Source organism: Oculina patagonica, chromosome 1 (assembly GCF_052425735.1).
Source record: "Oculina patagonica isolate OP01 chromosome 1, crgOcupat, whole genome shotgun sequence".
In the NCBI taxonomy this organism is placed as follows: Eukaryota; Metazoa; Cnidaria; class Anthozoa; order Scleractinia; family Oculinidae; genus Oculina; species Oculina patagonica.
In genome coordinates this window covers 10996175-11009436 of record NC_135758.1, presented here as the reverse complement: position 1 = coordinate 11009436, position 13262 = coordinate 10996175, and the positions used below count along the sequence as shown (strand labels likewise).

The window sequence follows — 13262 nt, the reverse complement described above, 5'->3', positions numbered from 1 at the left end:
TTATAAGATTAAATTTAGAAATACAGTTAACAATAAATACAAGCGAAAATAATGAACGACGTTTCGGTGACATCCTGGCACCATTTTCAAGTTAAAATTCATATGCGAAAGAAAGTTATTTATACTAAGATAAAGGTGTGATAATGAATAAATTAAGATAAAAATAAATGTTCAATGTTTATGTTCATTAATGAGAACAATGTCCGTTCAAGTCTAAACAAATACCTTCGCGCGAATTGAGTCCGACTGAGTGTTAAGGCTCGGTTTCTTCATGCGAATCCACAACATTTCGTGTATTAAGCAATCGAACTTTCCCTGACATTTCTTTAAGATCTTAAAATTGTTGGTCAGGTCGCCAACTTTATCAATTCGGTGTTCATTTTGAAGGTGTTTTCCAATGGCTGAAAATCGGTGTTCCTCAATGCGCTTATAAAGGTGACGGCTGGTGTAACCGACGTATTCTGCATCGCACAGATCACATACATAGTTATAAACAACGCACTGTTGATTTATTACAGGTGGTTTTGACTCCTGTAATTTGAGATCATCGCCAACTTTTCGGCTTCTAAAAACTGGCTGCAGTTTGTGGTCAAGTTTGTTACTCAAGTCCGAGAGGTGTTTCTTTACTATGTCCGCTGATTTCTGGTCCTTGAACGGCAGGACAATGCGGTAGATATTCTCTGTTTGAGGCGTCGATCGTGTGTCTTGTGACATCACTGAATTAACGAAATGGGTGATGGTGGAGTTGACAAGAGAATCTGGGTACTTGAGATTAGAAAACATCAGTTTAAGGCGTTCGCCTTGGAATTAAGAAGCCTGAAAAAAAAAAAAAAATTCAGGGCTTCAACGGGATCCCGTTGAAGCCCTAAATTTTTTTTCAGGCTTCTTTATTCTAATTGCTTAAATTGGAAACTCACTGCGACGATCATTTATCACTCTCAGAAGTTCATTCTGTTACGAACTAATGACAAACTTGAAAAAACTTGCCAAGGACGCGGATGCGTGTTCCGTGACGTAGCTCCTTTAATCTACTCGAGACCATTCCAATGGGCTTCCAGAGCAAATTATCCGGAAACAGAGTTCTCCAGTGTTTGAACACAGAATTATGAAACCAAGCTGCGAACGGTCATTGTCCACGCATTTCGACCATTCCCCCCACCCCACTCCGATGAGGCTAGCAATGGGTACTCGTGCGTGACATAAAATCTTCGACTAATTCTTTGGAGTGTCGAGAAGGCTCTGATTGTTTCGTTCTATCAAGATCAGTTTTACGAAGCGGAGTTCGCCAAGGTAAGCTTAACTTAACCGTAGCGTGGTCTTTGTCATGAGCCCCATATTTTTCGCTTTGCCAGCTTCGAAAAGGGAAAATTATATTAAATTAAAAAGTGACGCGAACAAACTGCATCATTTGTTTTCATTTGTGGGGATTTGAGCTAAAGCGCTGTTTGATTTAGTCATTTCGTAAATGTATCTGTTACCAAGAAAATACAAAAAACGTAAAACCATGCAAAATACTTTGTCAAATAAATATAAATGGTAACTTCAGGGCCTTTGGTGTCTTGTACTAGGCATAGAGAGTTGACAGACAACGAATTGTATTCACAAGGAACAGGCCGCTGCACGGACTTGTCGGTAACAACTAAAATGAGCAAGGGATTAAACACACTTCACGCGTTTATAGACGATAGGAATAGGTGTTATTTATTTTTTTCGGGCATTTACGCCATGAGTTTGAGCCGTGTTAGTTCGTATATAATGGTTGTATTTTTAATAACACAGTCTTTGTTTTGCAGGGAAATAACACCCGGGAAATAACACCGATATTTCCGCCTGTTGCTTTCGGTTTCATTTCGGATTACTACACAAGACACAAAACACGGTAAGTTTCTGTCAAAATTAATTTTAACTGTAACACCCTGGAACGGTTGCATTTTATTATATGCATTTTTGATTTATTTTGTTTCGTCGCCTTGCCAGCACGAAGACCTTCGTCTGAAAATCTCTCTTGGGTGCTGGAGTTTATTTTCAATTTGTAAAGACGTGTGTTGCTTTCCATAACTTCAATGTGTTTTAGAGAAGTTCTTTAATTTCGAAATTTTGCTTTCAAGTTGTTTAAAGTGAGGAAATCGGCGTAGTAAGGTTCAAAAAATCATTGCGTTAGGAATGTTCGGTTGCGAAAAATCAGAACTGAGCTGGTCACGCGAAATTAGACAAGTCACGCTTAAACGAAAATCAAAGGTTCTTTGGGCTCTCTCGTGACACATTTTTTGAGATCGGTTTTCGCGCCTTTCTTTACTTTCTGTGATTCCTTTTCTAAATTCTGTATTAAATTATCATACAGTCAGTATTAGTACAGGCTTGCCATCCTATGTTTGTGAGACCACAGCATGCCCATATGAATATTCAAATTTCTTCACTTATTGCTTTTGTTAATATTTAAGCTTTCTAAAATCGGCTTTTACGACTCCTATTTGTAAAAATATGAAGTAGAAATATTTTCGCATTGTTTAGGTTTGTAATTCGTCTTGGGTTGTGCGTAATTCGTCTTGGGTTGTGGATCTTGGGTTGTGGGAAATTTGTCTTGGGTTGTGGGTAATTCGTTTTTGGTTGTGGGTTATTCGACTTGGGTTGTGGGTAATACGTCATGGATTGTGGGTAATACGTCGTGGGTAATACGTCTTGGGTGATTCGTCGTGGGTTGTGGGTATACGTCATGTGTCGTGGTAAATACGTCACGTGTCGTGGTTCCGAAATTGACACGTTATATGCATTATTTAATTGCTGTCATATCGCAACAGTGGTTTTCGCCGAGGTGGATTTCTGGTGTATACGCCGAGTTACCAGCTATCTCTGAATTTAAAAATTGCCTCTAAATGTGTGATGCGTTATAAGGCAATTTATATTCACTCGTTCAAAGACCTTTTGCCGAGGTGTTACGGTGACATTACCGTCTGTCTTGTTCACAACAAGATTAAGAAATCTCGAACAAACAAGAACAAATTCCAATCGATTGTATCGACAAGGTTAACCTTCTTCAGTGTGGCTGATGAGCCGATCAGTTTCTTTACTTCAGTTGTATGTAATGAAAACATTTTAATCAAAGAGCAAAGTATCTCTCCTGGGTTTCTTGGAATATCAACGCGAATTTAGTTGTTAACAGAATATACGTCAACAATAATATAAATGTTTTCATCTTACAGTAATGTGTATCCGTCATGATCAAACTTCTACTGCAAAGGCTTTCGGCAAAAGTGTACATTTCAGCTATTTTTAGCCAATAATGCTCGCGCGTTCTCACGCTAGTAATTCGAACACTGGTAGGTGACAAAGAAACGCATTTTTTGTTTTGTTTCATGAAATCAACAAAAATTAAACACACAGGAAAACAAAAATTCTATGAGGTGTTCGAAAGAAATCCCCCACGTTTAAAAAACAAGACTTAAACGTTAGGGTGTAACCCTAGGCCAGTTCTCTTTGGGTTTAAAGCAAATAAATTGATAGCAATTCGTTCATCTTTTTAACTTGAAAAACCCACGAAAAGCTGTGAGTCGTTTTAAATTGTAGAAGTATTTATTATATCGCGAGTTTCCTGAATAAACATTAAAAAAATGAACGTGGTCATTTACTTAACACGGAGTGGAGAACGAACAAGCTAAAATTCTTCAATAAGTTTTTATTTATCAGAGAACGTTGCTGATATAAAAATTCTCAGCAAGTTACATGCACGCCAAGGCAAAGCATATGCTGCACATGCTTGCAATTTTCAGGCGCATTTCATAAAACTGCCTGGCAGACACGAAGGAAAAAAAAGCGAACGAGTTGTTCCAAACATGTAAGAAAAATATGTTTTTATTTAATAGAAAAACTAATCAATGAGAATGTTTCTTTTCATCGTGGGAGAACTTGCAACGACCCACGACGAACTACCCACCACCCATCCGCCGCACCATTTAGCCTCACCCCAATCGAATTCTAAATGGCCTTTTTGACGCATAATAGGATAGAATGTCATTGTATAAACGGTTGTCTGTATTTTACTAAATTCCCTTCAATAGCGCCAATTGATTAACCCACCGTCAGAATCTTAATCGTAGGGCACGTTTTTTTTTTACCTAGAAATCTGTTATAAGTATGTTTGGTGCAGAACGCTAGAGATAATTCGGATTGCCCACATTAAAAAAACGACGCCCATCACCATAGCCGTACACTTCTGTCAACTCTTTGTAAACCTTGCACTATTTTCTGCTCCCCCACTCTTGTTGCTGTTTTCTTTGCACTTCTGGAATGAAGAGGAAAATCTCTTGTCCCGTTCTCGTAGTTATTGCCGACGGAGAGAAGCCATTTTTAAGCTATGACGTCAGAAATCGCTAATTGCCATCGCACGACGGGTTCTTGTATTCTGTTAGGGCAATCGAACAGAAATCAAATTTAACTTAACAAGAAATCTCCGCGTAGAACACAAAGGCAAAATACTCCCGTGCAGTTAGAATGGAACACTACAATGTATAAAGGAAAGAGAATAATTTTGTATGATGGGATCTATTAGATTTAGTAGACAGAAATTTCTAATTCTTATAATAATAAAGGCCGCTGTGAGCAAAAGACCGTTTGACCTCACTTGCAGCTTAAAAGCTTGCTTGCGCGTATCGTATGTCGGTTATCAGATGTCACACCACAGTATAACGCATTCTTTGTTGAGACAACAAAGGGATATTAAAAAAAAGTAAAAATGTAAACTAAAATATTAATGCTATTCAATTGAGCGAATGTACGAAAAAAATGAATGATTGGCATCCTCAGTGAATTAATAACTTATGATCAGATTCTAACTTTGCTATATATACAATCACTAATACTGCTTCTTATGTTTAAAAAATGTAAGCTGCAGTTAGATAACACAAGGTGTCAGCTACTTTTATTTATGTTAATGACAAATTTCTTCAAAATTATGTAGGACCCCTTGTGGAACGTCATCGCTTCTGCATGCATTGCGTGCTATTTATTCTTCATGTCGTCGGCAATCATTTTGCTAAATTGGCTTTTCTTGTTCGAAACATCGATGAAAATGCCTCGTACCTCTGGTGCAATGAAATTAGTGGCAATGATTTATCGCGTCCAAAAGTGTAACCTGATGTTTTCTCCGACTAGACATGCACGTGACACTAGGCAATATTTTATTTCATATTTTATAGGAAAAGCCCCTGTTAATGACGCGTGTTGCTTTTGATGTAATTGCTGTTACACAACAATAGCGGTGAGTACAAATGCATTTTGACTTTAATTAGTATCTCGAGTTTGTCACGAGGAAGTTTTATAATTGTCTTGGAGAGGGAAATGTGATCAACCATTACAGCAAACAGAACTTAGGAAAGAGATGGACGTGAGACTAAGAAACGAGGGACAGCGACACGAATTTTTTTTTTCCGATAAGGTCAGAACATAATCGTGTAAGAGGTAACGTGATTAGAGAGAAAAAGATTGTCTTGAAAACAAGTAAGCTTGTTTTCTGTTCATAAGGGTTAAGTCCGAAAAAATGCGCGAGAAGAGTATTGGCACGAAATTCAAGAAATAAAACAAAAAAAAGTCTTCATATTAAGTTTTATCATTCACGGCTATCGCAACTTTGCCATCTCTAATAGCTTCACTGCTGCAGTTAAATGGCACACTTACGTCATGAGGGCGCCTTCATGATGTCGTGAATGCGCCTTCTTGCGGAAGCGGAGCCGTTTTGTTTCCGTCCCGATAACCGGACTGGAATGTTCCTATGGGAAAGACTTCCAGATCGGTTACCGAGATTGCAACAACCAAGATCTCGGTAGCCAGGCTAGCCTACCTACTGATAGGAACACATCGAAAGTTTGAAAATAGATTGATGAGGCAAGACCTGAGAAACCGGGCAAACCTGGTTGATCATAGACTTGCTCCAAGTCGCTCGTTTTTTTTTCTTTTTGTCCGGTGAAGAGAGTTTGCATGTTGTCACTAGAGGGGTCTGACTGTAAAAGTGATGTTCTACAACGCATCGAACAGTATTACAAAATTTTACAAGGAATTTGACTGCGCCCTAGTCTGGAAATGAAATGACTGTAGTATAAGTTTGTCCTGCTTTTTTTCCCAAATGTTTATGTTATCCTAGGATGTCGAGTCAGTGACTTCATATTTAAGATAACAGCGTGGAATTTGGAACTTCTGATTGGTGGTTTTTAAATATGGGTACGGTAATTTGGGAAATTTAAAATCTAAGGAGACTGTCATGTTTATCAAAATAATTCTTTATGGAAAAACAAAAGTATAGACGGTTATAACCCAATAATATATGGAACGTCAGAATTGACAGAAGTTTGATCAGCTCAAGAAGATATTAATAGGCTTCAGTCTAATTATTTTCAATTTGTCTAATTTCAACAGAATTCCTTATCATGAACACAGAGATAATATTCATCATCTGCATAAGCACACTTGTTGCCTGTTTTCTTCTTAACACATCGCGTGTGCTAAAGGCCATTGAGTTATGCAAGGAGTGCCTTGTGATCCTCGACAACAAAACACTCGAAGAAGAGGATACATTATTTAATAATCTTTATAAGAAGATTTATTCCATACTAATACGGGGGTACTGTCTTATCAATGATGACAGAAGTGCGATAAAGCACGGCATAAGATTTCTTCGCATACTTCGTGTATGTGGTGACAGACCTAGTGAATATATTATGAGCTTAAAACTGGCCACATTATACGAAAAGGAATCCAAACATTTAAAAGCAAAAGAAATGTACGCGAACGCACTCAAACTGATGATAAAAACTGGTGACAAGAAAGGAGAAGCAGGGTGTTACGCAAACTTGGGAAATGTGCACAGATCTCTTGGTCAATATGTCAAAGCTAAAGAGTATTTCGAGAAAGCGCTTGCGATAAGAATAGAAACTGGCCAAAGAGAAGGAGAGGCAGCAGACTATGGGAACCTAGGAACTGTCTTTTCTTATCTTGGTGAACATTTGAAAGCTAAGGAATGTCTCGAGAAAGCACTTCCGATCAGAAAAGAAGTCGGTGACAAAATGGGAGAAGCAGCAGATTACGGAAACCTAGGAACAGTTTTTCAATTCCTTGGCGAATATCGCAAAGCTGCAGAATATCTTGAAAAAGCACTTACAATCAGAATAGAAATTGGTGACAAAAGAGGGGAAGCCACAGAATACAGAAACCTTGGCGTTGTGTTTAATCATCTTGATGAATATGTCAAAGCTGTAGAATTTTTTCACAGAACACTTGCCATCTGGACACAGCTTGGTGACAGGAAAGGAGAAGCAGATGTTCATGGAGACCTTGGAGGATCTTTTCAATCTCTTGGTGAATATGTCACAGGTAAAAAGTATCTCGGGAAAGCCCTTGCGATCCATTTACAAATTGGCGACAGAGAAGGAGAAGCATCAGATTACGGAAGCCTGGGAACTGCATGTCAATCTCTTGCTGAATATGCGAAAGCCAAAGAATATCACGAAAAAGCACTAGCAATCCATATACAAATTGGTGACGAGAGAGGCGAAGCAACAAGTTGTGGAAACCTTGGAAATGTGTTTCAATCTCTTGGTGCCCATAGGAAGGCTAAAGAATATCTTGAGAAAGCACTTGCGATCTGCTTTAAAATTAGTTATAGACAAGGTGAAGCAGACAACTACGGAGGCCTAGGAGCTGTGTATGCATCTCTTGGTGAATATGTCAAAGCTAAAGAATATTTCGAGAAAGGGCTTGAAATCAATATACGAACAGGCAACAGAAGAGGGAAAGCTGCCAATACCGCGTGCCTAGGAATTGTGTTTCAACATTTTAGTGATCACGTCAAGGCCAAAGAATACCTCGAGAAAGCACTTGAAATAAGAATGGAAATTGGTGACAAACAAGGAGTAGCATCAGATTACGGAAGCTTAGGAAGTTTATTTAAATCTCTAAAAGAATATTCAAAGGCTGAAGAGTTTTTAAATAAGGCACTTGAGATTAGATTAGAAATCGGTGACAGGAGTGGAGAAGGTTCGGATTATGAAAACTTAGGAACTGTGCATCGGTCTCGTTTTGATTATGTCAAGGCTGAAGAATATCAGCACAAATCACTTGCGATCAGATTGGAAATTGGTGATCGACGTGGAGAGGCATCGAATTACGGGAACCTCGGAATTGTGTGTCAGTCTCGCGGTGAATATATTAAGGCTGAAGAGTACTATAATAAATCACTTGCGATCGCAACAGTAATTGCTGGAAGACAACTGGAGGCATCAGCTTACGCAAACTTAGGAATAATGTTTCAAAGTCGAGGTGAATACGCTAAGGCTAAAGAATATCTTAAGAAATCGCTCTTGATCACAATAGAAATAGGTGAAAGATATGGAGAAGCTAGTTCTTATGAAAACTTAGGGACCGTTTTTCTATCTATTGGCAAACATTCAGAGGCAGAAGAATATCACGAGAAAGCTCTCGAGATCAGAAAACTAATTGGGGATAGAGAAGGAGAAGCCTCGTCTTACGGAAACCTGGGTAAGGTACTTTCATCTTTCGGTGAAAATCTCAAGGCTGTGAAATATCATGAGAAAGCACTTGCGATCAGAACACAGATTGGTGACAAAAAAGGAGAGGCCTTCTCAATTGAAAACTTAGCACTTGTATTTGTATCTATCAGTGATTTTCGTACGGCTGAGGAATATTTGAACAAAGCACTTTCGATCACAAAAGAAATTGGTGATAGGAAAGGAGAAGCAGTAAATTACATAAATCTAGCAACTATTTGTCAATCTCAAAGTCGATATTTGAAGGCTGAAGAATACCTAGAGAAAGCCCTCTCGATTACAAAAGAAATTGGTGACAGAAAAGGGGAAGCGTCGTCATATGAAGGTCTTTCAACTGTCTTTCAAGCTCTTGGGGAATATGACAAGGCTACAAAATATTCAATGAAAGCACTTTCGATAAGAACAGAAATTGGTCACAAAGAAGGAGAAGCTGCATCGTACGGAAAGCTAGGAATGTTGTTTCAATCAACTGGTGAATATTTTAATGCTATGAAACATCACGAGAAGGCACTTGAGATCAGAAAAGAAATCGGCGATCGAGGTGGAGAAGCGTCATCGCACGGAAACATTGGAACTGTTTTTCAATGTAAAGGTGAATATGTTAAAGCGAAAGAAAATCACGAGAAAGCACTTGCCATCAGACTCGAAATTGGTGACAGAGCGGGAGAAGCAATGGATTATGGGAACCTAGGAGCTCTATTCCGAGCCATTGGCAGGTATCCGAAGGCCATAGAATATCACGAGAAGGCTCTTTCAATAAGGATACTAATCGGTGATCGAGAAAGAGAAGCAGTTGATTACTCAAACCTTGGACAAACGTTTACTTGTTTAGGTGAACACATGAAGGCTAAGGAGTACCACGAGAAAGCACTAAGAATTATGAAAGAAATAGGAATCAGAAACGGCGAAGCAACTTCTTTGGGTAATTTAGCAACTGTGTTTGAATCTCTGGGAGAATATCTGCTGGCCAAAGAATATACTGAGAGAGCGCTTGTGATCTTAAAAGAAATTGGTGACAGACAAGGAGAAGCTTCTGGTTACGGAAATCTAGGGCGTATCTTTCTATTTCTTGGGGAACATGTTAACGCCAAAGAATATCTAGAGAAAGCAATTTCCATCGCAAAAGAAATTGGAAACAGAAGCGTAGAGGCGAAATCATACGGAAACCTAGGAGCTGTGGCTTGTTTTCTTCGTGAACATCGTAAGGCTGAAGACTATCACAAGAAGGCACTTGCAATATTCAAAGAGATTGGAGACGTTGCGAGCGAATTTAGATGTCTTTGCTCTCTTGCAGAGATAAAGTTTTTAAATGGCGAGATTCAGGACGCTTTTTGCTACCTTATGTCGAGTGTTAAAAAGTGTGAAGCTGTGCGAGGCTTTCTCGAAGACCACGACCAGTACAAAATATCTTTTATCAACGAAAACGTGTTTCCCTACTGGCTGCTAAGTGAATTTTTTTGTGCTTCTGGAGATCCTAAGAGAGCTATTTATGTTTCAGAGCTTGGGCGTGCCAGAGCTCTCGCAGACTTAATGGCGGATCGGTACTTGTTGGAAAACCAAATTCCAGCTGATCCGCAATTATGGTATGGCATCGAAATGATCATGAGGAAAGAACGTGCCTGTACATGTTTGTACATTTCTTGTTCCTCAAAAAATATTTTATTGTGGGTTATTAAAACAAGCGGAGTCGTGCACTTCCGACGAGTTAAAGTAAATTCAAACATTCCTCAGCACCGGCCAATTAAAAATTTGAAGGACTTTCTTGCAAACGATTTCAGAAGTGTTGGTGTTCTAGCCAATGAGCATTGTGAAGATCGATCGTTAAATGAAATTAAAAAAAAGGAGCCAGCAACGGAAGGCAGACTTTCAGCTCTCCGTCTTTTAGAGGAGGATGACGAGAACCAAGAACCTGAGCCAAGTCTGCCTTCGCTTTACAAAATGATCATTGCCCCAGTACTCGACTTGATTGATGAATCCGAGATCATCATTGTCCCTGATCGTTCTCTTTGCAAAGTTCCATTTGCAGCGCTTCCTGACGAAAGCGGGAAATATTTATCCGAGACTTTCAGGATCCGCATCATTCCTTCGCTGACAACGCTCAAACTCATTCAGGACAGTCCAGCAGACTATCACAGTCAAACTGGAGTACTGATAGTGGGTGATCCTGAGGTTGGTCGGGTGTTTTACAAGGGATATCCTGGTGACATATCGCCATTGCCTTGTGCAAGAAAAGAAGCAGAGATGATTGGACAGCTTCTGGACGTTCAACCTCTGTTAGGAGAGCACGCAACTAAACAGGCGGTACTTCAGAGGATACATTCAGTGAGTCTGATACATTTTGCTGCGCATGGTGATGCCGAAAGAGGAGAAATTGCCCTTGCACCTCATCGCACTAGTAATAGGATTCCAGAAGAAGAAGACTACGTATTGACAATGTCTGACATTTCAAAAGTTCAACTCCGAGCCAAACTTGTAGTACTAAGCTGTTGTCACAGTGGAAGTGGACAGATCAGAACCGAGGGAGTTGTTGGGATCGCTCGAGCGTTCTTAGGATCTGGTACACGCTCAGTATTAGTGGCACTGTGGGCCATAGAAGATGGTGCAACATTGCAGTTCATGAGACGTTTCTATGAACACCTTGTTCGTGGGGAAAGTGCCAGTGAATCTCTTCACCAGGCCATGAAGTGGATGAGAGGCAACGGCTATCCTGACGTGAGGCAGTGGGCTCCTTTTATGCTGATTGGAGATAACGTAACTTTTGATTTTGGAAAGTAAAAGTAAGTTTTACATGTTTAGTTTGAGGAACATTTGCTATTTTGATGTTTATTTAATATGTTTGAACCATATCCGGTATATCTCACTTTGATGCCTGGGTTCTAGAGTAGCCGTGGGAGCGTTTGAGATAGTACTTGGGGAACTTGAACAAAAACAAATGGTGTGATTTCAACTGTTATGATAAGTCGACCCAATGAACGTGTTAGCCCCGGCCAACGTCGAACTTCACATGAGTCGAACCTAATGCAAATGACCAAAAGCAATAGGTTTTGCTCATTTGCATTGCGTTCGAGTCATGTGAAGTTCGACGTTTGGCCCGGGCCTAGAGAACTGAAAAGATCAATAACAGAAAACAGAACATGCGAAACAAACTAGAAGCATTGTCAAAAAGCTACAGATATTGGCTTCTGGTTTAAATAGTTACAGTTAATACGGATGTTCTTCTTTCGCCACTGTGCAAATTTTTGGTGCAATTTCATCATACTGATTGGAAGTTTTCTCCAGCAACTTGCAAACTCTTTTTTTTTGTTTTTCGTCTCGACATATAATAAATAATTGCAAGCGAGTCTTAATTCTCAATAAAGTACTTCCATGCTAATTTAGAAAATGCGTAAGTTCATGAATGTAACAGACGGTCGTTTGTTTATCAATAGTGTACGGAAATTAGCGGCATAGGTTGAGTTTACATCGCTATCTTCCGCTAGGAACCATACTTCAAAGTAAAAAAAAAAAAAGATAAATTAATAAGCCGCACCTTGCGGAGCAAAATTTAATTTGGAAGTACTGTTCCCTGTTTTGATTTTAAAAATAAATTTAAGTAACAACAAAGTTTATGAGTTTAGCCGTGTGTACACCACTCTAAGCAAACGTGACTTCCCCAGGATGAAGTTTCAATTTACCTACTGGTTACACTTGAAGAGGGTGTACACGACGTCAACAAGAGGATCATACTTACGTCAACTCTATGTCCGAGAAATTTATGACAGACAGAGTAACCAACTTTTTTGATTGTTGATCAATTGTTTAAGATTTTTAACCTTTATGTTAAATGATCCGCTCTTAGCTTTAAAAATGTAGTAACTTACAATAGCAAATTCCTTCGCCGTAAAAGTGGGATGAGATCGACTACGGTTAATGATCTTGTCATGTATTTTTTTTTGCAGGAAAGAAAGACTTGTTCTGCTCAGCACTAAAGTGAGAAGAAAAACACGCCATGGCCTGATAATCTTGACTGTTAATGTTTTCTTTAGGATATATAGTTTCATTTATATTAATGAAACAAGTGTAGCTTAATATTTTTTTTGTGCGCGCATGGCCCCAGAAGACTGTGATAGCAAATGATATTATCAGGAATATTCTTTGCGAAACATTTATTAATATGCAGAGTGCATTTAATTAGTCATGTCGTTACAAGTGTGTAGAGCTTGTCCTAGAACAATCGCATTCGTTTTTCGTTTAGTCTAAGTTTGGTTGAAAAGTTAATTCTGAGACTTGCTATGGCTAAGTTTGTACCGTCCATAGGATAGAAAATTGAGAAACAAAGTAGGAGCACAACTAAGAGTTCTTAAAATGGTAATAGTTGTTCTGTATCCGTGGAATGCAGAACGCATTTGGACTGTACATTATATATCCCGTTGAGTTACCATGTAAAATAGTTTTCCTGTTGAGAACAACAGAAGATGACGCTTAAGATAATTAAAGCAATAACTTAGGAATTATTATGGCGCGTTTATACTGTCAAAATTCAACTTCACAAATCGAAAGTCATCTTTCCAAATCGATCACCATTACTCCAATTCAATCAACAAACCTTTTCTAAATCGAATAACATTTTCTCATAACAGATGGGTTCATTCGATCGGATACTTTTCAAATTGACCAGCTTCATTCTAAATCGAGCAAATTACATCCTTCACATAAAATCGATTAGGTTAA

General features: G+C 38.9%; 1 protein-coding gene across 2 annotated transcripts; it reads left to right on the top strand.

The window, feature by feature from the left end:
* Positions 1-1202: 1202 nt before the first annotated feature.
* LOC144655713 (uncharacterized) lies at positions 1203-13040 on the top strand. Of its 2 annotated transcripts, XM_078516020.1 has the most exons (6): positions 1221-1290; positions 1569-1694; positions 1794-1879; positions 5193-5254; positions 6406-11329; positions 12491-13040. In XM_078516020.1, the coding sequence occupies exon 5, from the start codon at positions 6417-6419 to the stop codon at positions 11325-11327; it is 4911 nt and encodes a 1636-aa protein (XP_078372146.1). In that variant the 5' UTR covers positions 1221-1290; positions 1569-1694; positions 1794-1879; positions 5193-5254; positions 6406-6416; the 3' UTR covers positions 11328-11329; positions 12491-13040. The 2 variants fall into 2 exon arrangements, with proteins under 2 accessions (XP_078372145.1, XP_078372146.1); XM_078516019.1 differs by lacking the exon at positions 1569-1694 and having other exon boundaries at positions 1203-1290.
* Positions 13041-13262: the final 222 nt, after the last annotated feature.